We start from the raw sequence: 27,968 nt of genomic DNA, 5'->3' as shown, positions 1-27,968 counted from the left end.
GGTCGGAAGAGGGTGGGGCCAAGATATAAACAGCCGGTTGGGGGCGAACATCCCCCAGAGAGCGTCAGCTTCGGCCTGTGGCGGCTGTGGCGGTAGCGGCTGAAGGGGGTGTCTGTGTGAGTGACGCGCGGATGCTAGAATCCCGCCGGACCTCCCGGCCTCCCCTCAGCGGGCAGGGCGGGTCCGAGCGGTCTCCGGTGCGGCCCCCTGCGTGCTGTCCAGCAGCGTCCGGGGGCCGCGGGGAGGCTGCGGCGACTTGGAGAGGGGCAAGCGGGGTGGAGCGGGCTCCGCGTGAGGGTCTGGAAGGGGCCGCGGCGGCTCGGGGAGCGGGCTGCAGGTGCAGCGAGGTGGAGCCGCTGTGCGGAGAAGGGCTGTTCTGTCTGCCTTTCTGCGCCTTCTCGTCTCGGTCGCGGAGCGGCGAATGATTTCTCCATGAGGGTACTGAGGGCGAGATGAGGGGTACCCCACTGTCGCTCTGAGCCCCGCCATTCTGCTTCCGGTTCCTCAGGCCACCCGGATCCCTTGTCCTCACTAGCTCGTCCTTAAAAGCTGCGGGACCTCATGGGACAGCCCTAGGCCGCGGGCGCGGGAGTGCGAGCCACGCTGCCGCAGCGTAGACCTGCTGTGCTGGGAGCACGTGGCTGCCCCGGGAAGTGTCCGCAGGGAACTGCTGTCGGGGTGCGTGGGTGACCTTGAGCTTGTAGCCCTTCGCTCTCGGGGCCTACCCGGGTCCTAGTCTCACTGCTGAAAAGGACAGAGCTGTCCTCGAATCGGTTACGAGTGTGTGCTGGGAATCGGATGGGAGTTTCTGTATGCCGTGCTTTGGAACTCTGGCACATCCTGATCTTCCAGCGTTGCCGCCGGCCTTGTGTGTGGGTTCTCAGTTTGACCCCAGGCAGAAGGGGTGAACGCCGCAGGCATTGACTCGAAGAATATTCTGATTGCTAGGCTCTCCTTGTTGTAAGGTGGGAGATGCAGAAATAAGACGTCTGCTTTGTGAAAGCGATGGTTTGGAGGCAAAGTAAAAGCTGTTTGGATTGGAATTGGCTTTTGCTTTCAGGAAATTAGCGATATGGCTAAAAGGCTGTGCTATATTGATATGCCTTAGAGGCCCATTGTATTACTGTTTCTAGTGGATGGCTCTCTAAGGAAGTAGTGGGTAGGGTGAGTAAGAAAATAATATTTTGTGACTTGACTCTTCGGTTAACATTTTTCCTCTGCTTCCAGCGACCTTGGGTAGACCAGGGAACTTAATTGCTTCTGCTTTCTTTTCTGGGAGATGTGGTAAGAGGATTGAAGTAGGAAATAGCTGTTCTCCTACAGAAGTATTTGGATACCTGATACCTTTATTCTAGGCTTAGATACGAGTTGGAATACTAGATGCTGATTCAGTTGCGGCTGAGCTGGGGAATTTGACCTTATTGACAAAGACATTTAAGGTGATTTCCGGAAGTTTTCTATTGCAAAGCTATCTACGATACTTGTTGGCCCTGCTGGTTTTTTCTTCTTTTCCTCCTCCTCCTCTTCCTCCTCCTCCTCTCCCTCCTCCCCCTCTTCTTCTTCTCAGTTTTGGATTATAATAAACTCAGTATACTTCACAAGAAGATCTCGAATTTAAAAAAATTTATCAATATGAAATATTTTCCAAAAATTTACATATAGCATAGCACCCTTTAGCTTTTCTTTGATGGAATGTTGTTGTGAAGTTAGCCTGTGCTGAAGATGTTGGGTAGAGACAACAACTCCACTAACTCTGCCCCAAGTTGTGGCAGTTATTTGCCTCTGATCATGTACTTACCTAGAATGGAGCAAGGTTCCTGGTGAAACTTGGTTCAGACAACAGTAAAGGCTAGTTAAAAATGATCCTCTGAGGCGTTTTGGAACTCTTCCCTGTGTGCTTCTGTGTGCTCTTTCAGATGAACACCGTACAGGTAGATGGCAGTGACTTCAAGTGGTCCTGCCCTTTGAGTTAGGCAGTCTTTTTACAGAAAGCTGAATAGAAATGAAGATTCTCCTTGTTTTTCTCCACGGCCTTTTCATTTTTTTATTTTTTAAAAGATTTATTTATTTATTGAGGGGGAGGGGCAGAATCTTCAAGCAGCCTCCCTGCTGAGCGCTGAGCCTATCCCTGGCTGGATCTCACCACCCATGAGATCATGACCTGAGCTGAAACTAAGAGTCAGAGACGCTCAAGCGACTGAGCCACCCAGGCACCCCATAACCTTTTCATTTTAGACCCTTAAAGCTAGGAAAGGCCTTGACCATCTCTTTACAAGTCCTCCTGGGTGTACACAATTATATGTGTCCTGAGGGCTCTGCAGAAGTTTTGTAAATTCCTGTAACCTTTTCATTTTCACCTGTGAATGAAAAGGGAAACAGTTTGCAAAATGGGTGTCCATAATCAATTGCTTAAGAACTTGGAGCCCTACCAGGTAACCTTTAAAGTTTTTCTGCCCTTTTTTTTTTTAATTTTGATTATTTATTTGAGAGAGAGAGTGAACACACACGAGTGGGGGCACGGGCAGAGGAAGAGGGAGAAAGAGAAGGAAAGAATCTCAAGCCAACTCTTTGGCGGAGCTTTGAGATCAGCTGCTGGATGCCCATCGCAGTCCCACGACTCTGAGATCTGAGATCGTGACCTTAGCCGAAACCAAGTGTCAGAGGCCCAACCGACTGAGCCCACCCAGGCGCCCCTAAAGTTTTTCTGCTTTTTAAAATCTTAACTATTCATGCTTTTCCCAGTGATTCCAGGATAAACCAGAATAGTGGCAGGGATGGGAGAAGATTCCAGGTCCAAGGTTTTCATTATATTCTTTATTATGTAATTTCCAAATGGTATGAAAAATGAGCTTCATATACATTAAGCATTCCCCATACTGTTGAGAAATAAAATATCTTTACTCTTTGTTAATTTTTCCTTGTAAATTCTTTTTTTTTTAAAGATTTTATTTATTTATTTATTTATTTACTTATTTGAGAGAGAGAGCGCGCAGTAGCGAAAGAGCGAGAGAGCACAAGCCAGGGGAAGGGGGTAGAGAGAGAGGCCGACTCTCTGCTTGATGTGGGACTCCATCCCAGGACCCTGGGATTGAGATCTGAGCCTAAGGCAGGCAGTTAACCGACTGAGCCACCCAGGCACCCTTATTCTTTGTAAATTCTATAACAAGTGTAGGGCAGGGAAATCAGAGAAGGCTTCATAAAGATGTTCCCTGAGCTGAGTCAGGAAGAAAGGAGTAGAAGAAGTTCAAGAACAAAAAAAGAACGTTAGTAGAGACAGGAGCTGGTTTCTGTCCCATTTTGGAGAAAGTAGAGGGCAGTGGTTATTAGGTAGTGAAGTTCTGTAGAATAGAAACTCAAAAACAAGTAGAGGAAATTCCTTTTATGTGAACTCCAAGGACTTGAAACTGTGGTCCATTTTCTAAATGGAAGTGGGCTTGTCAGTAATAACAAACAAGTGGCTTATTGTTATTTCAAGTAAAATCGAGTAGCGGCCTTGGGCATCTTATACATAGGTGACAGTGTATTTTGGTACATGATCCCCCCACCCTAACCTTAGCTGTAGGTATTGTGTGCAGACTCCTGGTTTTGAGACACCCAAAGTAGCTTAAAACCTCAAGGTAGTTACTATATTTTAAAAAATTAAATGTAAATTAATGCCACATTTCCAGAAAGTAGGAATAAAACGATTTGAATTATAAAGAAGTTTAGGACTATAGCTAGTACCTTTGCCTACCTCCTGTCTTCCATCCCATGGCTCAATAAAGACATTTCAGATCCTCCTTCCATTTCATGTTTGAAACATGGTGGGGGGGGGCTCTGTTTTGCTTACCTTAACTTTCATTATTAATGTGAGAAACTGAATAGGTTTTCCAGTTATCTGAGAGCACTAAATATATACAAGGTGCTAATATGTATAATAATCAAGGTGATGTTTGGTTTGTCTCTTGTTATAGATTATTAGTAGTGGTGACACCTTGAAATAAGCCATATGAAAGTTGTTTGGCGTTTAGATGCTGTCTTTTAACATAACTACCTGTTTATAGACGGTTATAACTGGTATGGAAAGTTTCTCCCACGCTTTTAGAGCACATAAATTAGAGTGATTTCATTTGGAAGAAAATTTATTAAGGGGTTCTTTTAAATACAGAGCTTTACTGTGTGTGAGGTCATTTTGAAAGAATGATTCAAATTTGTAATATATAAAACTTAAGGAATAACTTTTATAGATGTCATAGAATTATCATGTTCTTCATAGATGAAGGGTTAAATTATGAGGTTAAAATGGGAATTGCCTAGGTCACAGTTTTTTTCCTCTGACTTGATTGCTTTTATGTTATAATCTTAATTTTGTGTCTGGGTATTAAAATAGAAATGACATACTGGTTTTCTCAGTAAAAAGTGTATTTAGATTTTAATTATACAAAATCATAATTACATATTCTATTAATATCTTTGTTTCTGCAGACTTGCAATTGCTTAATCTCATCGTTATTTATTTAAATCCTTTACTTGGATCATTTATTTAAAAGTGTTGTCACTTTAGTCTCAAAATTAATTTAAAACTAGAAACTTTGAGGAATGGCTGGTTTAGATGACTATTAAACTTGAAAGCTGCTCTTTCCTAGAAAAGGGTGATTAAAATTGGTTCAGGGTGGAGTCTTCTAGTTCTGGTTTTAGTGATTGGGTTTGTACCGTTCTGGTGCAGTGATAGTGACAAACTTTTTGTACCAGATAGGGCAAGAGACTGTACTTCTAAGAAGATGATCTCTTGCTTCTTAGCTCTGGTCTTTAAAGTTTGGGGATTAAATTTTTGTTGTTGTTAATAGGTTTTGATAGGAGACTTTTCTAATGTCAGTAAATATAACATCTTTTACAGTCTGCTTATATCTCACAGTTTGGTTTGTGCCATGTGGATGTTAAATGTCCTGTAAGTGTAATTGTAGTATAGGAAAAGCCTTAAAATAGATAGTATGAACTAAGTGACCATTTTGTATATTTCAACATAATATTACTTTCAAACATCTAGATGCACTCAAACCAATTTAATTAGAAAGTCCAGACTTCAGTTAATATCTATGCTTTAACTCAATATAGGACTCTCTTGGTTACAGAGGTGTTTTTTACTTTTAAGGTGGTTGTCAGGGTGCCTGGCTGGCTCAGTCAGTTGGTAGAGCATGTGACTCTTGATCTTAGGGTTGTAAGTTCACACCCCACGTTGGGTGTAGAGATTACTGGAAAATTAAAAAAAAAAAAACCACTTAAAAAAATAATAAGATGGTTGTCATTTATTTATTTTTAAATTTATTTTAATTGATGTATCGATGTGTAGTTCCCATACAATATTATATTAGTTTTAGGCATACAGCATAATGATTCAGAGGTCAAAGGTTAAGATTAATTTCTTACATGTCTGGAGATGAGAGCACAATTTTTATAACCCAGTAACCCATTGAACTTCAGTTTTGGATTATCAGTTTTCTTTTTTTTTTTTTTTTTTTTTTTTTTTTTTTTTTTTTTTTTAAAGTTTTTTTTTTTTTTTTTGAAAGAGAAAAAAAAAGCNATCGATGTGTAGTTCCCATACAATATTATATTAGTTTTAGGCATACAGCATAATGATTCAGAGGTCAAAGGTTAAGATTAATTTCTTACATGTCTGGAGATGAGAGCACAATTTTTATAACCCAGTAACCCATTGAACTTCAGTTTTGGATTATCAGTTTTCAGCCTTGAACAAGACACTTAACATTTCAGATAATTGGCCTCTTTGTCTGCATACTGTGTTTTTCTTTTTTTGTCTATTCTTTTTGCATCAAAGCGCTATCAGGTCATTTGTAAGAACTGTTCATTTAATCAGAAGTATCAGGTTTTCACTCATTTTTGTTGGAGATGCTTTGTTACTGGTCTTTGTAGCATGACCATGCTTGGCTTAATTTTAATTCTACTTTAGTTGTTTTTTTTTTTTTTAAGGTGCTAGTCTATTGTGTTTTATCTTTGTTCTTTTGACTACCAAGTTCAGTTACTTAAATCTACTTAACATGGGTGACATTCTAACTAATTTTCCCCACATATTTTTTAAGATTTATTTATTTATTTTGGGGGGGAGGGAAGGGGAGGAGATCTCAAGTAGACTCCCCACTGAGCATGGATCCCACCACAGGGCTTGATCCCATGACTTGAGATCATGACCTGAGCTGAAACCAAGAGTCGGATGCTTTACCCAATGAGCCGCCCAGGTGACCCCCACATTTTAAATTTTGAAAAATTTCAAGCCTGTAGGAAAAATTGAAAGAGTAGTACAGTATATATCCATGTACCCTTTACTCTGATTCACCAGTTATTAATAGTTGCCACATTTGCTTTATTTCTTATATACTTTTAAAAACTAACTGTTTGAAAGTAAGTTATAGAAGTTATGATGCAGGGCACCTGGGTGGCTCAGACAGTTAAGCGCCTGCCTTTGGCTCAGCTCATGATCCCAGGGTCCTGGGATTGAGTCCCAGCGTTGGGCTCCCTGCTCAGCGGGAAGCCTGCTTCTCTCTCTACTGATCCCCCTGCTTGTGTGCTCTCTTTCTCTGCCAAATAAATAAAAGCATAATAAAATAAAAATAGAAGTTATGATACTTCATTCTTTCTTTAAGTTTATTTATTTTTTTTTAGTAATCTCTACACCCAATATAGGGCTTGAACTCAAAACCCTGAGATCAAGAGTCACATGCTTTACTAGCTGAGCCAGCCAGGCTCCCTGGTACTTCATTTTAAAAATCTTCAGCATTTATTTCCTAAGAACAAGAGCATTCTTCTCCAAAAACAGAATACCATTATTGCACTCTCCAAATTAACATTGATACAGTAGTGTTATCGAGTATATAGTCTGTATTTAGATTTCTTAATTCTCCCAACAATATCCTTTGTCCCTGTCCCCACCCCCATCCCACCTCAATTCAGGATCTAATCAAGGATTACATTAAATTTAGTTGTTCTAGAAACCAAGTATCTTTGTTAAAGACCCTTTCTAGAAAGGTGAAAATATATTTGAAAGTAAATTTGATGTATAATAATTAGCATGATAATGAAAAGCCCACACTTATCTCATACAGTGGTATCTATCTCATATTAATTTTCTGTTTTAATACTAGGCTCTTCTGCGTGGCTGCTCAGAATGATGGATCAAGCCAGATCAGCATTCTCTACCTTGGTAAGATATTTTAAGTTGTATTTCTTGTCACCGGTTTGTGAGAATATGAAATACACAAGAATGACTAACCCAGTAGGCATGAAGTAATATTCAAAGGTATCAAAAAGAATTTGTTTATGCTGAAGTGGGGTCTTGAGATGTAACTGATCCCACAAAGGAGGGGTATATTCAGTCTTGAGTAGAGCGAACTTGGAAAATCCTGTAAAAATTTCCAGGGTATTTTTTTGGGCATGGTGGGAGGGGGATAGCCACGTAGATAAGAGGAACTGAAGAAAGCACTGATGAAAATATATACCTATGTTAGTAGACATATATAACAGACACCCTAAATGAAAAGGCTGAATGAGATGAAGGCCAGTGTGTGGCCTAGCTCACATCTGCCATGGATAGAACTGGGCATAGGGAAGAATGTTGTTCTGAAAGAGAAACTTCTTTTTCTTTAAAAATGTATAGCAAGTCCTAATAATGGCCCAATAATAAGTACAATACCTAACCAGACTTTCGTAAATGTTCCTCTTCCCTTTCTTCTCTTTCCTAATGCTTTCTTTCTCTCTTTTTTTCAAATCTCAGTTTGGTGGAGAACCATTGTCCTATACCCGGTTTAGTCTGGCACGGCAAGTAGATGGTGATAACAGTCATGTGGAGATGAAACTAGCTGCAGATGAAGAAGAAAGTGTTGACAATAACGTGAGGGGTAATCTTGCCAGTGTCACAAAACCAAAAAGGTTTAATGGATTTATCTGCTATGGGACTATTGCTGTAATCGTCTTTTTCTTGATTGGTAAGAGTGGCCATTCACAACTTAAATGTCCCTTGTCACTGACTCTAGGAAGTCGGTTAATTCAGCCACACAAACATTTATTTTGTACCTTTTTATGTGCCATTATGCTAGGCACTAGGAATACAGTGATGACTAAGATTCTTGGCCTGCCTTGAGTTTAGCCTGTTGGGGGGAGAGAGACACATGAATCATCTCATTGTAATGTCCAAATGTTGTACTAGAAATACACACAGGATATTTGTAGCATAGAAGCTTGCCCTAAGGATTCAATGAAGGCTTCTGGGAAGAAAAGTTACCTATATCTTAAAAAAGTAACCATTTGGGGACACGTGGCTGGCTCAATCAGTAGAGCATGTGACTCTTGATCTTGGGGTCATAAGTTCAAGCCCTATGTTGGGTGTAGAGATTACTTAAATAAATAAATAAATAAATAGGTAACTATTTAAAGTTATTGTGCATTTGACTCTTGAACAACATGGGCTTGAACTGTGTGGGTCCACTTATGTGCAGATTTTTTCTATAAATATATTGGAAAATTTTTGGAGATTTATGACAATTTGAAAAAACTTGCAAACCAACTTCGTAGCCTAGAAGTACTGAAAAAGTTAAAAAAAGATAGGTATTGTTGTAAGAATGTACTGTATAACCTATAAAATACAGAATGCTTATTAATTGATCGTTTATGTCATCATAAAGCTTCTGGTCAACAGTGGGCTATTAGTAGTTACATTTTTGGAGAGTCAAAAGTTATATGCAGTTTTTTACTGTGTGTGGGGGTCTACACCTAAACCCACCCCGCACAGTGTTCAAGAGTCAACTGTATGATTTATTAGATTGAATGGTTTAAAATATACAGAACTGAGATTCATTATTTACTTTCAAACTGCTTACAATTTGAATAAACCTGTATTTTCAAGGCTTAGCTGCAAGTATTAACAGTCCTGTAGGAATATATTATGAAGGAGATTCTTTGAACTCAGCTGTGAAACGTTTTACCCTTAGGATTTATGATTGGCTACTTGGGCTATTGTAAACGTGTGGAACCAAAAGCTGAATGTGAGAGACTATCAGGAACGGAGTCTCTGGGGATAGTGGGAACAGAACCTCCAGAAAGAGAAGAGTACGCACCTGAAACATCCAATCGTTTTTTTTGGACGGACCTCAAAACAATGTTGTCAAAGAGACTGAATGACACAGAGTTCGCCACCACCATCAGGTAAACCTGCGCTACTTCACAACTTTCATCTCAATCCCTGAACAAATACCGATAACCCAGAGCAGTGCAACAAAACCAACGTGCCAGTCTGGAGGAAAGACTTCTTAGAGTTAGGGGAGGCTTCCTGTGTTCAGCTGGCGGGTAGACCATTAGTAAAGAATTCAAACTGTGTTGGACGGGGGAAAGAACTTTTGTGAGGACACTCCTTTTTCTTTAAAAAATTCGTAGGTCTTTGATCTTTTTGTCATCTGGCTCTTTATAGCTTGTTGCTTGCTGACAGACTTTCTTCTGCTTCAGTTTTTCACCTTAACCCCTTGTAAGACACGTGGAGCTTTGCTACTGTCCACAAGGGCATCAGCAGCCTTCTGTATTCTTTAGATCAGGACTAACTTGAGTGCCTAACTTGGTAGAGAGACATATCATGTCTTTTGTGTCTTTGATTTCTTCTGGTTCTCCTTAATCCATACGCTAAGAAGTGTCCTTAAGGTTTCTGTCCTTTGGTTTTTAAGATCTTCCTTAGACACTTACCTAACTCTGTAAATAATGTATTCATCTTCTACCTATTAGGTTGGCTTCCTATAGTTTCAGTGGTACAGTAATTCTCTTAGTTTTAGGTTAGAAATCTTGGCATTTTTACTTTATCTATTGAATACTTTTGTGTATACTATATACCAGGCATTATAGAAAAAATGAGAGTGTACTTTACAAAAGAAAAAAAATCTGTATGATCTCTATATATTTACAGTGAGACATAGATCAGAACAAGGAGTAGTTTTGCTTTAAAGTAGGTGAAAATTAAAACTGTACTTCTTGAGTTCACCAACAGTAACACTATCTTTGACTTTGCTTACAACAGATCTCTTGGGAACTACTCATTTCCCCTAAAACTACCCTGAGCAGGCACTCCGTTAGGACGGGGCTCCTGAAGGACCATTTTACTTTGGATAAAGAGGTTTTAACAAGCTGAAGACATAAATTCCTTCAGATAATTTTGCTGTTTTTTTCTAAGTTTGTCTTTAGTCAATCCAGAAATTTTGGGTCACAGTTAATTTATCTTAGCTGTGATGAGTAGTATTGAGATGTGCTTTTGAAATATTTGCTTGATATTTGAGTTCATTGTTTATTTTAAATTAAATTTCAGTTCATTTAACAGTGACGGTTTTTCCTCTAGGCAGCTGAATGAAAATCCGTATGTTCCTCGTGAGGCGGGATCTCAAAAAGATGATAGCCTTGCTTTTTTCATTGAGAATCAATTCCGTACATATCCACTTACCAGAGCCTGGCATGATGAACACTTTGTTAAGATTCAGGTCAAAAGCAGGTATGTTGAAAGGTGGTAACCTGACTTTATATAAGTAGCTATTTTCAGGTGTGCTAATAGAGCAGAGACTTTCAAAATAAATAATGCAAGTCAAATGCTAAGTGTATTAAAGATAAAAATGAATTGAAGATTTCATTTTTTTCCCCACGGTTGTCCTTAGCTTTAGCTTCACTTAATCTTTTTTAGCAGTGCTCAGAACTCGGTGACCATAGTGGGTACGGACAGTGGCGTGGTATACCTGGTGGAAAGCCCTGAGGGTTACGTGGCCTACAGTAAGGCGGCGACAGTTACTGTAAGTAAGGCAAAACAGTGCCTGAGACTTCTTCCTGTTGAATAGCTCAGAAACTCATTATTGTTACCTTTCTTAGGAATTTCTTAGGAATTTAAATTTACTTGTAAAATGTAACTGATCTCAAGATACTCTTGTTCTCAACCCTCCTGTGCCACAGTGAAAGTAAAATCCCAGGTTCTTATCTAGGACCGCAAGGCCCTGAGTCATCCTCCTGCTCTTTTCCTCCTCCAGTGTGCTCTGGCCGCCCCAGCTTCCCTGGTGTTCCTCAGGCTCTCAAACGCAGGCATGCTCCCACCCCAAAGCCTTTGTAAAACTTACCTTTCCTTCTGCCGGCCCCACTGTTCTGTTAAATACCAACATGGCCTGTTCCTCATTTTGTGCAAGTTTCTTCTCCACCATTACCTCTTTAGGGTAGTCTTCCTTGATTATCTTGTTGAAAATGGCCTTCCGCCAACAACTTCCCCTTATGCTGCTTTATTTTTCTTCATGGGACTTACATACCAGACGTTTGTTTCCACACTAGAAAGTAAGCTACAGGAAGGGCTAGAGATTGGCTTTATTCACTGCTATGTCACAGAGCCTTGGACAGTGCCTGACACATGGCGGTGTTTGTGGGAATGAAAGTATATATCAAGCCATGTGGGGACGGATAGAAGTAACCATCGTGGCTGGAGTCTAGTCTTAGCTTGAATCTTTAATGCTTGATCTTTTAAAGTTAAGGCAAATATGGCCAAACTACTACAGAAATTAAAAAACGGATCTATCTAGGTTTTTCAGGTGAAAAAAACATATGTTTGTATGTCAGGGGTGTATCTAGTGAATGCCTTCCAATCCAGATGAAGTCTTACCTGTGCCATATCACTTTCTCTGGCTACCTACAAGCTAGGGGTTTGGAGGTGGGTGGACTTCTGGCAAAGAACATTGAGGGTTTGGGGGCGCCTGGGGGCACAGTCAGTTAAGCATCTATTCTTGGTTTCAGCTCAAGTCTTGATCTCAGGGTGGTTAGATTGAGCCCCGTGTGGGGCTCCACGCTAAGCACGGAGTCTGCTTGGCACTCTCTCTCCCTCTCCCCCTCCTCCCACCCCCCTCTTTCTCTCTCTCACAAGTTAATTAATTAATTTTTTAAGAAAAAGATTTTATTTATTTATTTGACAGAGAGAGAGACAGCTAGCGAGAGAGGGAACACAAGCAGGGGGAGTGGGAGAGGAAGAAGCAGGCTTCCAGAGAAGCAGGGAGCCTGATGTGGGGCTCGATCCCAGGACCCTGGGATCACGCCCTGAGCCAAAGGCAGACGCTTAACCAGGCGCCCCATTAATTAATTAATTATTTTAAAAAAGAACATTCAGGGTTTTAGTTCACCTGTAAGCTTTCTATATTTGGATATTTGGTTGTCAAAGTCAGTTTATAGCTCTGTTAATAGAATTTAGGGACATTATGAGATACCTTTTATAAACATCTAAAAGTTGATCTATGCCAGTCACTTTACTGTACTAGATAGTGTCTAACAATTTTCACACAGGTTTATTATCAGAACTTTCAGTTAAGACCCATTCCTATGTATGTCCTCAGTTATCTAGCTTTCCGATGTTAGGAACTTTATGTAATTGGTGCTGCCAGGGCTAGCCTACAGTATTTATATTGGTATATGTCTCTTTTGTTTATCATATTCTGTTAGCTTTTCTCTCCCCCCAAAATATTGGAAGCAGTGTAAAAGAGATTAAATGTCATTAGGTCAATGCGCATTAGATTAAAGGCAGCATGTGATAATACGAGACAGGAACATAGGAGGCCAGAAGTCTTGCTTCACTCCTGGTAACTGTGACCAGTTTGACTAGAACTCTCTTACATCCTTTCTAGGCTTTGGCCTCCTTCTTTTTGTCTTTTTGTTTTCTCTCTTGGGTTTGATCTGTAAAACCATCCTGTCTCGGACTCTATGCCTGTTCTAATTACCATAATGCTCATGAACTCTGATATCTTTATTCTAGGGTAGACTGGTCCATGCTAATTTTGGCACCAAAAAAGACTTTGAGAATTTAAACTCTCCTGTGAATGGATCTTTAGTGATTGTTAGAGCAGGCAAAATCACTTTTGCTGAAAAGGTGAGTATAAGTTATTCAATACATTGGTATCATACCGGTAGTTCTTCATTTAAGGGGTATTGATTTTTATACATTCTGAAAACTGTCAGTCTTTAACTCTCATACCTAATAATAAAACTTATTAAAGTGTTCAACAAATTAAGTAATTTCGAATGCTTTAAACTAAGGGACACTCGTAAAACTATGGCATAGCCACTTTGTAGTATTCTGCAGTCCTTGCCTTTCAGTGAAAAAGAAGTAATCAGAAATGCTTAAGTGAAAGAGTTTAAATTTAAAATAACAATATTCTGTTGTTTTATAGGATCATTAAATTATTGTTAAATAGTTTTTTTATGTATATATATAGAACTCTGTTATAACTATGTTTTATGAAAGGAAAATTAAAAGTCAAAGCTCCATGAGGCATAGAATGGAATATAGCAAAAGACAATGGTTGTGTTGGATGGGTTTTTATTATTTCTCTTGTCTTTCCTTGACGAGTTAAGGCAAGAATTTTGTCTCAACATATAAGCTAGTTGAAACATTGGGGAGTTTCAGTGCAGTCCTCTGTAACCCTTTGTCTTTTAGTATAAAGCCTAATACATACTCTTCTAATTTTGTGTGAATTGCATCTTCATTTTCTGATCTTTACATGTTTTCCTTTAGGTTGCAAATGCTCAAAGTTTCAATGCAAGTGGTGTCTTGATATACATGGACCAGTCTAGATTTCCCATTGTTGACGCAGAGGTTCCAGTCTTTGGACATGTGAGTTTTTTTCTTAAGTAAATGAGTTTTTAGTTTCTACAAATTGTTGCTGGGTTCCATCTGCATTAGTAGAAGTTAACATGCCTTCCTTAAATGCTCCTTTTTTTCTGGGAGAGTCCAGGACTAACAAGAAGATGGGTTATGTGACGTTGAGACCTAGTTATTATTGCTAACAGAACCTTCTCAACAGTGTCTTGAATTGGGAATCTGGTGTATAAAAACAAGTCGCATCTTGTAGAGCCAATCAGGCTTTCAGGTGCTAAACTAAGTGTAGCCTGTACCCTCATACTGAATCATAATCTTGTAAGGATTTCTTGAAAAATTCCTGACAGAGTGCATTACTCTTTTGTTTTAACAGGCTCACTTTGGAACAGGTGACCCGTACACACCTGGATTCCCTTCTTTCAATCATACTCAGTTTCCACCGTCTCAGTCGTCAGGATTGCCCGGCATTCCTGTCCAAACAATTTCCAGAGCTGCCGCAGAAAAGTTGTTTGAGTAAGTTCTTATTGGAAAGCTATCTTATTTGAAAACTGATTTTATGATTAGAAAGTAATGATAATCATTTCAGTTAATTTGATAAAATTTAAAACAATTGGCAGTAATTTTCCATATCTGGCATATTGTGGGGGTGGATAGCTATTAACTTGTTGTAGATAAGCATGAATTTTTTCCTCCATAAAGTGATCTTAATAATTAGTCATTGGATTTATAAACTCAGTGAGTCCTTGTTCAGTTTACCCAGTGAATTCCTTGTATACTATTCCTGGCATAGTTTCTGCTTGAGGACTTCCTGAGGTAAAGCACTTAGTTGCCTACAACAACCCATTCAATTATTGGAGTAGATGTGTTGGAATTCATGTTGAGCTGATATCTTACTCCCTGTAACACCCATTAGTTCTAGATCTTCTTAGCAACAGAACAATTCAAGTTTTCTAGTCCATAGATTGAATATCTTCAGTTCTCATGACAGTTTCCAGATGCTTTACAGTCATGATTAGTCCTGGATATCCTCCCTAATGTATTAGTATGCCCTATAGAACCCAGTCTGATTAGAGTACTTGTCATTAGTTTTTATCTTGATCTGGACATATTTCCCACTTGGTATTGGCATAGGACGTAGATCTAGTGTCAGACACTTATGTGAGCATTTATTTGCTGTGTGACGTAAAACAAGTTACTCTAACCCCACTGATCGTGTTTCTTTGACTTAATTAGATATTTGAAATGTATTCTACTTAAGAGGGTGATTGGTTTCAAATGAAGAGCGTCCCCATGTAAGGATACCTGAATAATACTATGCGACTATTAATAATGCCATCTGCAAGGCATTTTTAATAGGTGATTTTTATCATTCTTACTAACACTTACAAGTCTTCCCTAACCTGTGAAGCCAGCTCCCTATCTTATCCTTTTGTAGTGGGGGGTGGTAATGTTTTGACATACTTCTGTAAGTAGAGCAGTCATTGTTTGGATAACGTATGAGGAATTCGATGGGGGAAGATACCTAACTATCAGGAGCATGAAAATATTCTTTTATAACTAAGATAAGAATGGATACTGGTTAGTGGAGAGCATTAGGAAACATGGGACTATATTAATGGGCTTGTATGTAAGAACTTCATTCTGAGTCCGTCTCGGTACCTACTTAAAATGTAAATTATAACTGCGTCTCTGGCAGAAAGGCACATGTTAGATGAGGATAGGTAGAAAAATTTTCTTAAAGCATTAGTTATACTTGGAGGCAACTCATTTTCAAATGATTGCCTGCAGGTCAGAATAAGACACAGATCATTGGCCACCAAGGAGTAAATTTTGTATACATTTTCTTTATATCTCCTCTTAGCCTAGACCTTCCCCGTGCAGTAAGGAAGACTGATTTTGAAAGCATGGGGAAAGCATCAGTAACTCTGAACTCTAATGTCTGTTTTCTTCTAGAAATATGGAAGGAGACTGTCCTTCTGCCTGGGAAATAGACTCCTCGTGCAGGCTGGAGACCTCCCGGAACAGGAACGTGAAACTCACTGTGAACAATGTGCTGAAAGAGATAAGAATTTTTAACGTTTTTGGAGTTATTAAAGGTTTTGAAGAACCTGGTAAAGACCCTTGTTTTTGTTTTGTTTATTTGTTTGTGTTGTCCTAGTTCTTAAGAATGTGGCCGGAAGAGGGGCGTGCAGGAAGGCTGGCTTTGGCTGGGTTTTGTGGAGTGCTAATAACTCTTGTCTGTCCTGAAGCAAACTGTTTAGGTGTTAGTTTTATTGGGAGACAGTAAGACTCTAGGAAATTAAATTAACTTGTCAAAAACTGGCCATTATGACTGGAAAATTTCCTTTATGTTATTGAATAGATCAGCAGTAAGCACATTTCTTCTTAAAGGGGGCAGATAATAAACCTGGTGCAGGCGATCAGTTTCTGTTGCAACTACTGAACTCCGATGTTGCGGTATGAGAACAGCCATAAATGATATGTACTAAACATGCATGTAGGCTGTGATTTATTACTGACCCTTTGAATAGGCCATCTATTTAAGTAGAATCTAATAGTCATATCATTTAGTAAGGAAAGCCCTTGGACTTTGGTTGCTTATTAAACAATTAGTGGGCACTAATAGGTAGTTGATGAGTAAACTTAATTGGTAATGTGGAAAGAGGAGCAATACTAATAAGGAAAAAGAGATTAGTATTGTCATGTGAATTTTTAATTCCCAGAGTCCTAAGTCGGATATGAAATATCTTACCCTTAGAGCATATACTGCATTTTTACCCTTTCTACTAACATGATTATTCTAGAGTTCACTATTAGAAAACAGTTTAAAAGTTGATTGTATAATTTCTTTTTTTTCTTTCTTTTTTTTTTTTTTTTTTAAGATCGCTATGTTGTAGTAGGGGCTCAGAGGGATGCCTGGGGTCCTGGAGCTGCGAAGTCTAGCATAGGAACAGCTCTCCTTTTGGAGCTTGCCCAGATATTCTCTGATATGGTCTCAAAAGGTAGAGTACATGCTTTGAGAACTTGAATCTGTGTGCTATATATAGTTCTAAATATTACATGCTCTCTCACTTTTGCCTGTATTATTATGGTTCACTTATGCTGGACTTTGAGTTCTTAGGTACAAAGCAGATCGTCTTTTGTTGGATCTGCCTTTAGCTTTGAAACAGCGTTCCATGCAGTGTCTTCATTGCACTAGGAATCAACTCCTTTGAGACACTAAAAAAGTGTTGTCCTGGACCCTAATTCTTTTTTTTTTTTTTTTTTTAAAGATTTTATTTATTTATTTGACAGAGGTAGAGACAGCCAGCGAGAGAGGGAACACAAGCAGGGGGAGTGGGAGAGGAAGAAGCAGGCTCATAGCGGAGGAGCCTGACGTGGGGCCCGATCCCACAACAACGGGATCACGCCCTGAGACGAAGGCAGACGCTTAACCGCTGTGCCACCCAGGCACCCCCTGGACCCTAATTCTTACTTTGACATATTCAGAATGATATGGCAAATCTAGCACGGTCCCCTAAGGAATCTATTTTAAAGCAAGCAGTGGTATACCTCTGTATTAATTTTCTATAATTTTGTTATAAAGTCATAATATGTAATTTTATATATTATACTTAGAATACTAGATATGTTCCTATATATTTATAATATATACACACTTCCTTTCAAGCCTTTCTCCCTTGGTACTTGCCACTCCTCTACACACACACACCCACACGCAAACCCCCATCACCTTCTTGAATCTTCGGGTCATAGGGTAAGTTGCAGTGCTTAACTTTCATGCAAAAGTACATAGTACGGAAAAATACATACACAAGGAAAGGGGAGGAATGGAGGGCAATGGCACATATAGTCCCAAAAGGAGCTGTCATTAATGTAATTTCTCTGAAAACTCTTATAACTTAAATGCATGAATTTTTATTCTGTTTCATAACAGTTGTTTGTAAAGTAACCCAATGTTTTAAGCGATCGACGTTTTCAGAGAAGATTGTTTTCAGAGAAGGTACACATTTTAGTCAAGTATTTCTTGGTCCAGAAGTTAAGGGGCTCAAAGAATGGAGTTGGAAAAAAGTGACTTCCTGTAAAAACTGGTCCCTACTATGTATTTGAAATCTTATTTGCAAATGATCTTTTATCCTGTTCTTTGTAGATTACTTTAAAATTTATTTTTATTCTTTTTGTTGTTGTTGTTCTTTCACCTGGGGCCCCAAAAGGGAAAGAAATATTCTTGAATCTGCTGTCTTGAATTAGAAATTTGTGATTTCTTCTTAAGTCAGTTGCCTACCTATAACCTGTCCCAAGATAAAACTAACTTTTTGTTATCTTTTAGGTGGCTATAGACCCAGCAGAAGCATTGTCTTTGCCAGCTGGAGTGCTGGAGACTTTGGAGCAATCGGTGCCACTGAATGGCTAGAGGTATTATTATCTATACATCACCCATACCCAGGATAGGCAGCTGAACTTGTTTTGGCTTAATTTGTCCTCCAGAAACCATGCTCTTTTAGATTTGATTATAGTTGATCCTGAACAACACAGGTTTGAAGTGTGCAGGTCCACTTACACGTGGATTTTTTTTTAAATAGATACAGTATAGTCCTCTAAATGTATTTGCTCTTTCTTACGATTTTCCTAGCATTTTCTTTTCTCTAGTTTATTTTATTGTAAGAATACAATATATAATACATATAATATACAAAATATGTGTTAATCAACTGTTTATGTTATTGGTAAAGCTTGCAGTCAACAATAAGCTATTCGTAGTTCAGTTTGGGGGGGTCAAAAGTTATACGTGGATTTTCAGTTGCGTTGGGGGGGGTCAGTGCCCCTAACTCCCACATTAGGGGAGTCAACTGCATATCATTTTTGCCTTTGTATATTAAGTATCAATAGACTCTGAATTTAAAAAGATGTCCCTAATATTAGCTGCTCCGTGTGACAATTAGATTAATAGATATTAGTACATTTGGTATTTTTCCTTCTTTTCTAGGGATACCTTTCCTCCTTGCATTTAAAGGCTTTCACTTACATTAATCTGGATAAAGCTGTTCTTGGTAAGTATCCTTTTCATTAGCTGTTTATGAATTTATATAAATTATTTATAAAATGGAAGAAAGCTTTTTACAGCAACACTCATTATTTTTTGCAATTTACATTGCCTGTTCCCTGATCAAGGCTGACTTAGCTTTCTCTTAGTAGTCCATTAAATTATAGAATGGGTGCTGATTGCCTTTAATGCCACGGTTCCCAGTGTGGTCCTCAATTAGCAGCATTAGGATCACCTGGGAACTGTTAGCAATGTAAAATTTCAGATCTTTTGAGTCTGAAACTGGAACACAAGTCCAGCAGACTGTGTTTTAACAAGCACTCTGGGTGATTCTGATGCACTGAAGTCTAAGAACCGAGAGTCTGGACTATTTTTTAGACCAGAAGGAACTAAACCATACCGTATAGAATGGTACTTTTAGAGACTAATTAACATCTAGCTAGATGATGGCATCACAAATAGAAATATTCTAAACTCTTCTAAAAGAGTTTGAATGTTATTGGAAGTACAGATGTAGCCAGTGAATGAACTGAGAATAGTAAAATATCTCACTGGAAAGAAAAAGGAAGGAGTTAAAATTGACTAGATTTTTATTAGATTCGTCATTACCACTATCTTACCTGTGCAGCAGAATGTATGGAATGTAGCAAGTAGACAATAGCTAGCAGATGACCGCCCTGATATGGGTAACTAGAAGGGTACCAAAAACCACATCATTGACAATAACATATGCCGACTCAGGAGCAAGAGCTTTAGTTGAGTCAAATTAGGGTTAGCAGTTACTAAAGAAGTTGACTCTTAAATCACTTGTCTAGTTCCTGAAGAGGGTAGGTGTATTTGGCCTCTCATCTAGGTTATTGTCTTCCTTTTTTTGTCGAGTACTTTTGGTTGTAGAAGTAGCCGTGTAAAAATTACTTGACTAGAGAAGGGGCAATGTTAAAATAATCTCTTTGCAGGTACCAAGAACTTCAAGGTTTCTGCCAGCCCGCTGTTGTATTCGCTTATTGAGAAAACGATGAAAGATGTGAGTGTATACCTAATTATATAATCTGTAACTTCATTTTTCAACTAATTTTACAATAGGATGGAAAACGTTGATGTTTAAACCAACATAAGTAACCAATTACAGGAATTTAGAATAAATCCTATAGCAGCATTATTTAAGTCCTGCTCTTGGCTTTTTTGCTCTGCCTATTAAACCATGTGAGGTGAGGGTAAACTACTTATTTACTCTCGGTAAATATAAGGTGAAGGAGGTGGTATATGAAAGGCTCTGATCTCAAACAATATGTAGTCTATTTGGGAATACTGCAGAATTTCCTGAGGCCTAAGCTGTATGTGGGTGTCCAGTGGGGGTTTCTATAGAGTCAGAACGGTAAGGAAGCTTTAAATGAACTGGAGGGGCACCTGGCTGGCTCAGTTGGTGGAACATTGCAGCTCTTGATCTCAGGGTCGTGAGTTTGAGCCCCATGTTGGGTGTAGAGATTACTTAAAAATAAAGTCTTAAAAATTAAAAAAAAAATAAATGAACTTGAATATACCTAATATGTAAATAAGAAGGCCAGATGAAATATTCATTGTGTAAAGACAGGCATGTGAATGACCATAGTTTTGCAATGGGGGAATAAGATTTGGCTAATGGGCTTAGAGGCCATATATATCGGAATGATTTTTTTGAAGATTTTATTTATTTACTTGAGAGAGAGAGCACAGAGGGAGAGGGAGAATCAGACTCCCTGCTGAGGACTCTGAGATCATAACCTGAGCCAAAGGCAGATGCTTAACCAGCTGAGCTACCCAGGCACCCACGGAATGATTACAGATGGAGAGAGCAAGGGTCAGAACTTGACCTTGATCCTGTGGGAAACTAGGAATTGCTGTAGAGTCTCCAGCAAGGCAGTAATGTGTTTGTAGGTTAGGCTGCAGTAGCATAAAATGAGCTAGAAGGAAAAAACCAGAAACAAGATAGGCCTATCATGAAGACTAGAAAGGGCCTTTACAGTTGGCTGAGCCACCTTTAAAATGGTTAAAGGAGGAGAACATTTTTTTCTCGCTGTCACTGAAGACACTGTGACAACATGAGCCTTGTAGGAATAACTTTAGAAATTTGAGATTGTTTTAACGGTCTCAAATTTTTTTCAAGAAGATACTATAAATTTTTTTAATAAATGTTGATAGATGTAAATATGTTTGTGACCAGCCTGAATAACTATGTTCTGAAAGATTCATTTTAGTGACAAATTAATTTTTTTTTTTTTACAGGTGAAACATCCAGTTACTGGACAGTCTCTTTATCAGGACAGCAACTGGATCAACAAAGTGTAAGTTGAGAAAAGAGAATGAGCAGCTTCTAGAAAAGCAGAATCATCCAGTAGCACCCGCTATGTGAGGTAGAAATCTAAACCTAACCTTGCAGTGAGCTTACCTATACTTAAGAGTCAGTTTAAGAATTTATTTGGGGATAGGGGTAGGGTTGCATGATAGCACAGTTTGCTCTTTAGAAAACTTACTAGAGACACATTCTTGCTTTCCTTGCAGCGAGGAATTTTCTTTGGATAATGCTGCTTTCCCTTTCCTTGCGTACTCTGGAATCCCAGCGGTTTCTTTCTGTTTTTGTGAGGTAAGTCTGAAGAAATCTAAAGTTATATCTTAGATCTTCTTTCATCAATTTTGAGACCTAGAGTGCTTAAATTGTTTTAAGAAGTTATACACAAGCAGTTATTGCATGCTCCCTTATTATTAGTCTTAATGTAGAATGTTCTTAATTAGCAGTTGAATTTATTTGCTAAAACGTCTTCAGTTAGGTATCATGAGTTTTAATAACAAGGCTACCTATTGTACAGTGCAGATATAGACTATTTCCGCCAAACAGAAGGTTCACCTGTACATTGCTGTTCTTGATACCTGTTAAGATAATGGTTCTAGACGTTTGTCTGGAGATGTTAATCTCTTGAACAGGAATTATGGGTAAAAGCACAAAAACCAAACAGATGTAAGGTTGTTATGAGACAGAACTTTGAACTGACCCAAGTTGTAGGAAAGCAAGATTGGCTTGTTTCAGGAGCCAGTTAGAAGGCCTGAAGGCTACTCCGAGTAAACAGGGATGAAGGCGTCTGTGCTGAAGTTGGAAAGCCAGCCCTGTAGTGGGCTCTCCAAGGGATGGAGAGATCCTAGAGTTTTAGTCTCGGAGGTCAGGGTGGAAGCTGTTGACTTTGGCATCAAATTATCGAGCCCACGGAGGCTAGGTCTCACATGACTTTTTATCACTGGATGTTTTGGCCTGGGACTAGGAGGGGAAAGGTCTGAAGAAGGAGAGCGATGTAAGATCTGGATTTGGAGAACATAGCTGGAACACTCTTGACCTGCTAGACCAGCAGTGTGGATGGCATTGAAATAGCTGGTCACAATATCCATTTAGTACATTAGGAAGAACTGAACGTCTGGTCCTAGGGTTGAGGAGATTTATGGATGATTTCTGTTGACCTCCAGAAGGTTTTTAAAAAACTTCCTACTGACTTCTTAGATGTCAAAAACCTAGCAGGTAATACAAAACTGTATAGTCTGAAAGTAAAGAATTGAGGTCGGATCAAAGGATTGTCAATGAGATTGTCACTGAGGACAGTGGAAGGAAGTAGAGTTGAAGAAATAGTTACTTAAATTATCTAATGAAGGTAGAGAGAACTTCTTGGTAGAAAGGTAACATGTATGAATGGACTGCTGAATCATTAGAAAGAGGGTCAATTTTAGTCTAAATGTGACACTTTATATCAAAAGCACACTTCACGCATGTTGTCCTCTTTCCTTATTTAATGGGCCAAACTTCCCAGAGAGAGGAAAATAGGGATACAACCTCAAGAAATTTGGCTAGACTTCTGTTCAGGGTATATGATGCAATAGAACAGAGATTCTATAGGACCTAGAAGAAAGCAGTCATTCTAGGAGTAGGTTAGGTTCAGAGGAAGTCGCAAAAGGGGTACCAAAGTAGTGGATGGGGGAATACATTAGAAGCAAGGTAAGAATTGCAACTGCTGTTACCTTGATAGTAAAACTGATGTGTGGCTCCTACTCTTAGGACCCCCCTGTGAGTGCATTCACCTAGCTTTGTTTTTCAGGATACAGATTATCCTTATTTGGGCACTACCATGGATAACTATGAGAACCTGAAACGGAAAATTCCTCTGTTGAACCAAATGGCACGTGGAGCAGCGGAAGTAGCTGGTCAGCTTATAATGAAACTTACCTATGATTTTAAATTGAACCTGAACTATGAGATGTATAATGACAAAATACTTTCATTTGTGAGGGATATGAACCGATTCAGAGCAGACATGAAGGTGAGCACTAATTAAAATCAGGTTCTTATGGCTGAAATATCAGTTTGAAGAATGGTATTTAGCTGTTCCTGAGAAGGGCTATGATTGGTAGCTGAAGTGAACTAATGTATAATTTTTTGTAGAATTTGTAACTCATTTGAAAGGAAAGGTGAGAGGCGCTGTGGGTTATAAATCTAGGATATACCACAGTAAGTATTTTAGAATCTAATTAGCTAAGGTATGTTACATTTGTGTAATTCCGGGTAACCTGTAAAGAGGACCCAGAGAATATAAAGATCTCAACCATGATTATGGACCTATGAGTCTGGGCTTATATCAGATATGCCTTTCAGGGATGTCATGGATGGAGAGAGAACCCGGCCAGTAGTTGCAGTCTTACTTAGTGTTGATCCTGTGCGTCTAGTATGCAAATGCTTGATTAAATCAAATTAATAGTAGTGTGTGGTTTCCAACTGGTTTTATGGTACTGGAAGTCAACAGATCCCTTAAATGAAGTAAATCACTGATAAATCTTAATGATTATGGCTTTCTTGAAACTAATTACAACTGACCAGAAAATGGGACTTAAGAGAAAAATCACAGATTGTGGAGTTCATTGAGCCAAAATGGTTAAAATTTTCCCCCATCGGCAAATTGGCCTGGAAACTATACGGCACAGTATTACATAATAAGTAAATTGTGTTAAATTTCTCGATGAGGACGGCTTCCTTGGGAGACTAAGAATGGATAACTGTGCCATCTGCTGGGCTCAGATACGAGTGTACGTCCTGGGCAAGGTGCCTAAGTCTAGCATTCTCTGCCCGCGAATCACCCCCTTTTATCAGAATCGTCTCAGTAGCTACCACTGAATTAGAAATGTATGTAGAATAACATCCTTAGAAATAGAACATCTAGGGGCGCCTGGGTGGCACAGTGGTTGAGCGTCTGCCTTTGGCTCAGGGCGTGATCCCGGCATTATGGGATTGAGCCCCACATCAGGCTCTTCCTCTATGAGCCTGCTTCTTCCTCTCCCACTCCCCCTGCTTGTGTTCCCTCTCTCACTGGCTGTCTCTATCTCTGTCGAATAAATAAATAAAATCTTAAAAAAAAAAAAAAAAAGAAATAGAACATCTAATAGGGAGTTTCGTGTCTTTCTGCTTCAGGAGATGGGTCTGAATCTACAGTGGCTGTATTCTGCTCGTGGAGACTTTTTCCGTGCCACCTCCAGACTCACAACAGATTATAAGAATGCGGAGAGTACGAACAGATTTGTCATGAGGGAAATCAATGACCGTATCATGAAAGTAAGTAAATGTCTGAAAGAAGGAAGAACTAAAGTATGTTAATTTTTCATTGGTAAATCTTGCATATCTAAAAAGTAGAGTAGTGATTCCAGGAGCCTAGAATCCTTTGCTGCTTTAGAATTGAGCACAGATTTTTAGCTCTTATTGGCAAGACCTAGAACTGACATATCTAAACTGGAAATACAAAAGGCATTTAACCTGGTGTTGACATTTTAGGTTTTAAAAACATTTGTAGGAAGGGATCATTAATGATTTTTAGCTATCATTTTCTCTGTATTCCTGTTCTCTAATTCAGCCCTTAACTGCTTTAATCTCAAGGAAAAGGCAGAAGACTTGATTACAGTGGGAAGTTGTAAATCTTCTGTATGTATGCTGGAACTAAAAAAAACCAATGCAGTAAGAGTTTTACAAATGTATTTTTACAAAGGAATTGACAGTTTACTTTATAATTTTAATGTTAGGAGATTAGTGCCTGCTTCTCCATGTTCTTAAATTTGGGGGATTTTAACATTTAAAGTGAGAGAATGACAGTTGTTTTACTACGTCAGGTCCTCCCCTGACAGCGAAAGTCCCAGCACTGTGTAAGTTCTCTTGTATGTTTTTGTTTTTGTAGGTGGAATATCACTTCCTCTCACCCTACGTATCTCCGAGAGATTCTCCTTTCCGACATATCTTTTGGGGCTCTGGCTCTCACACTCTGTCAGCTTTACTAGAGCATTTGAAGCTGCGTCAGAAAAATAACAGTGCTTTTAATGAAACACTGTTGAGAAACCAGTTGGCTCTAGCAACTTGGACTATTCAAGGAGCGGCAAATGCCCTCTCTGGTGACATATGGGACATTGACAATGAGCTTTAAATGTGATGCCCGTAACTTCTATAAGAACATCAGGGTAGTGTGATTTCTAGACTTGTGCTGGTTGTGCTAAATTTTTAGTAGGGCTACAAAACCTAATATTGTTAAAATTCTACCCAACCATCTTGGTACTCCTAGATGTCTTTAGGCAGCAGCTTTTAATACAGGGTAGGTACCTACTTCAAGTTAAAGTGAATAACCACTTGAAAATGTTCATGATAGAATCTTTTCTCTGATCATCTCTAAAATTTTAAATGCTTTGTATGGTAACTGCCTCTTTCTTGTTACAGTTATGAAAAAGTCAGAACCAGTTACATGAATTATTGCTCTAAATCCTAAGGACATGAGCTGGTATCTTCTAAGGGGGACGGGGAGGGTGGTATCTGCCGAAGGTTGAAAGTGGTAGCTTGGTGCGATCCTCTCCCTTCATTTGATGCTGGATAGGAGATACCAGGTTGTCAGACCTCATTCTCCACATGAGATATATGCCTTCTTTACGGATTTAGCTGGTTTCCATATCCCTGAATGAAACAGTTAACTTTCAGAAGAGATGGGACTTGCCCATGAGGTCTGAAACAGAGGTCCTTCAGCTGGACAAAATGAAGTTCAAGTGTTTATCACAGGAGTAAGGCCTTAATGTGTTAACCTCAAGATTATTTATGAAAAGAGGAGACCAGAAGCCAAAGACCTGTATTTTCTTTTCATCCGCCCCTCCCCCGTAAGCCTTTGTTTATTAGTTTTTTGTTGTTAGTGTGTTTCCCAAAGTATTTTGAAAGAGAACCAGCTTCAGGTGTTTAATTTCAAACTCAGTTTGTCAGACGTTAAAGAACACACTGCCAAATTTTGGCCAAAGTGTTAATTTTTTGGAAAAGCTTTCTATCATTTTGGCACTGAGATATTTATTGTTTATTTATCAGTGACAGAGTTCACTATAAATGGTGTTTTTTTTATAGAAGATAATTATCGGAAGCAGTGCCTTCCATAATTATGACAGTTATACTGTCGTTTTTTTTTTAATAAAAGCAGCATCTGCTAATAAAACCCAACAGATACTGGAAGTTTTGCATTTATGGCCAACACTCAAGGGTTTAGAAAACAGCCACAAGCCAAATAAAATTTTAAAGCTGAATATCGGTGAAGAATTCCATTTAATTAGGGGTTGCTAATCAAGTTAGACTTCTGTTTAGCCAACCAGATAAAAATAGCAGTTTTCCTAAAGGGAAAGAATTGTGACCAAGTTATAAATCAGTGTCACTTAAAGGCTGTGATAGTACTCATGTGTGAAATTTTACAGCTCGATTTATCCAAGGTGTAATTTTAATTCGAATTTTGCAAAATTTCCAGTACCTTTGTCACAAACCTAACTCACATTATCGGGAGCAGTGTCTTCCATAATGTATAAAGAACAAGGTAGTTTTTGCCTACCACAGTGTCTATATCGGAGACAGTGATCTCCATATGTTACACTAAGGGTGTACGTAATTATCGGGAACAGTGTTTCCCATAATTTTCTTCATGCAATGACATCTTCAAAGCTTGAAGATCGTTAGTATCTAACATGTATTCCCAGCTCCCTATAATTCTCTTTTAGTTTTAGTTGCAGAAACATTTTATGGTCATTAAGCATTTGGTGGGTGAATTCAACCACTAGGAAATAAAATTACTTCCTTCAAGATTCTTTGTTTCTAAACCTAATGTAGTATTTCGTCATCTTTGTGGTTTCTCCAGGTCTTCTGTTTAGCGGGATAGTAGTATACATTTATAATGTTTGCCATTGACAAATGAATTTAACTTTATCCCCTTATTTGCATGTTCTCTCCTGTAAACTTAGTTCATACAAGTTTGAATCCAGAATTGACCTTTTAGCTTAAATCAGGGGAAACTTGCCTAGGAGGCTCGGCGGGAGGGGGGTGTGAAAGGTGTAGGGAAGTGAAACTTGCAAAAGGATCTTTGATCATGTCTGCCTACCCATTAGTATGTGGTGGTTTTCAGTTAAATATAGATGTGAACAAATAAGTTTGAAGCTACATGAGTAAAGACTTTATTTTCTAGTCAACCATCATTATAAACCTGATAATCAGCTGTTTGTCATAGGGCCGTTCACCCTGAGAAATCGTCACCTAAGAAAAAGGCCATAGGGTCTCCTAAGGTTCTTAAACTTAGCGTCACCGGCCTAAGGCAACCTAGATCTAGATGATTACAGCCTCACTGAATTGCTTCACTGCTCACAGTCTGTTCAGCCTTCACCGTATTTTCTCTGGAACTGGTATTTAGTGTAGCTGAGTGAAAAGGTCATAGCTGGGATTCCTGGTTTGGGTATCACGCTTTATCATACTTTAACGAAAGCTCAGTAACTTCAAGACATAATATGAATAATGGACATCCATTTACAGCAGTAAATCTCTTCAAAAACCTCTTTTCTATGGTGAGGATTCAGTTATTTCTAATCAAAAAAGCCAATAAGTGGTAAGAGGCTTAATATTCCTGAATGAAATGTGTATGTGACTAGCAGCAACCTGCTGGACTTCAGATTTTTTCTGGTCATAGATATCAAGTGCATTTTGAAAGTAAAGGATAAAAGAAGTGAGCTCTGTCATTGACTCACTGTTCTAGAACTTGCATGACCTTTACTGTGTTTCCTCTTTGAATGTTCTTGAAATTTCGGTTGGCTAAACATGGCTTATTAGACTGCCAACCTACTGCTCATCTATATCTTTGTAAACAAGTGATATGTCCTTAAAATTGTGTCCAAGCTGGTATGTGCAACAGTGTGGAAATTCCTTATCTGATTTAATAAAATGCTTGAACACTGAGTTGTCAT

General features: G+C 38.9%; 1 protein-coding gene across 4 annotated transcripts; it reads left to right on the top strand.

Annotated features, from left to right (window-relative positions):
- The first annotated feature begins 14 nt into the window (after positions 1-14).
- TFRC (transferrin receptor) lies at positions 15-27,967 on the top strand. Of its 4 annotated transcripts, XM_034660038.1 has the most exons (20): positions 52-116; positions 1,356-1,439; positions 7,137-7,195; positions 7,766-7,976; positions 8,979-9,192; positions 10,364-10,513; positions 10,700-10,805; positions 12,791-12,904; positions 13,550-13,648; positions 14,007-14,146; positions 15,587-15,744; positions 16,516-16,635; positions 17,964-18,049; positions 18,621-18,684; positions 19,634-19,701; positions 20,940-20,998; positions 21,216-21,297; positions 22,790-23,011; positions 24,154-24,294; positions 24,908-27,967. In XM_034660038.1, exons 3-20 carry the CDS (start codon positions 7,160-7,162, stop codon positions 25,148-25,150), a joined length of 2,313 nt encoding a protein of 770 aa, XP_034515929.1. In that variant the 5' UTR covers positions 52-116; positions 1,356-1,439; positions 7,137-7,159; the 3' UTR covers positions 25,151-27,967. The 4 variants fall into 4 exon arrangements, with proteins under 4 accessions (XP_011220017.1, XP_002916807.1, XP_034515929.1 ...); XM_011221715.3 differs by lacking the exon at positions 1,356-1,439 and having other exon boundaries at positions 15-116; positions 10,703-10,805; XM_002916761.4 differs by lacking the exon at positions 1,356-1,439 and having other exon boundaries at positions 15-116.
- The last annotated feature ends 1 nt before the right edge of the window (position 27,968 follows it).

This window comes from Ailuropoda melanoleuca, chromosome 1, assembly GCF_002007445.2.
Source record: "Ailuropoda melanoleuca isolate Jingjing chromosome 1, ASM200744v2, whole genome shotgun sequence".
NCBI lineage: Eukaryota > Metazoa > Chordata > Mammalia > Carnivora > Ursidae > Ailuropoda > Ailuropoda melanoleuca.
This window is presented reverse-complemented; position numbering and strand designations above follow the sequence as displayed.

Bases quoted from the DNA above. Each gene is read 5' to 3' on its own strand.
- TFRC (XM_002916761.4), top strand. From the start codon at position 7,160: ATGATGGATCAAGCCAGATCAGCATTCTCTACCTTG. The intron at 19,702-20,939 runs GTGAGTGTATAC...TTTTTTTTACAG, and splicing joins TTGAGAAAACGATGAAAGAT to GTGAAACATCCAGTTACTGG. The intron at 23,012-24,153 runs GTGAGCACTAAT...TTTCTGCTTCAG, and splicing joins GATTCAGAGCAGACATGAAG to GAGATGGGTCTGAATCTACA.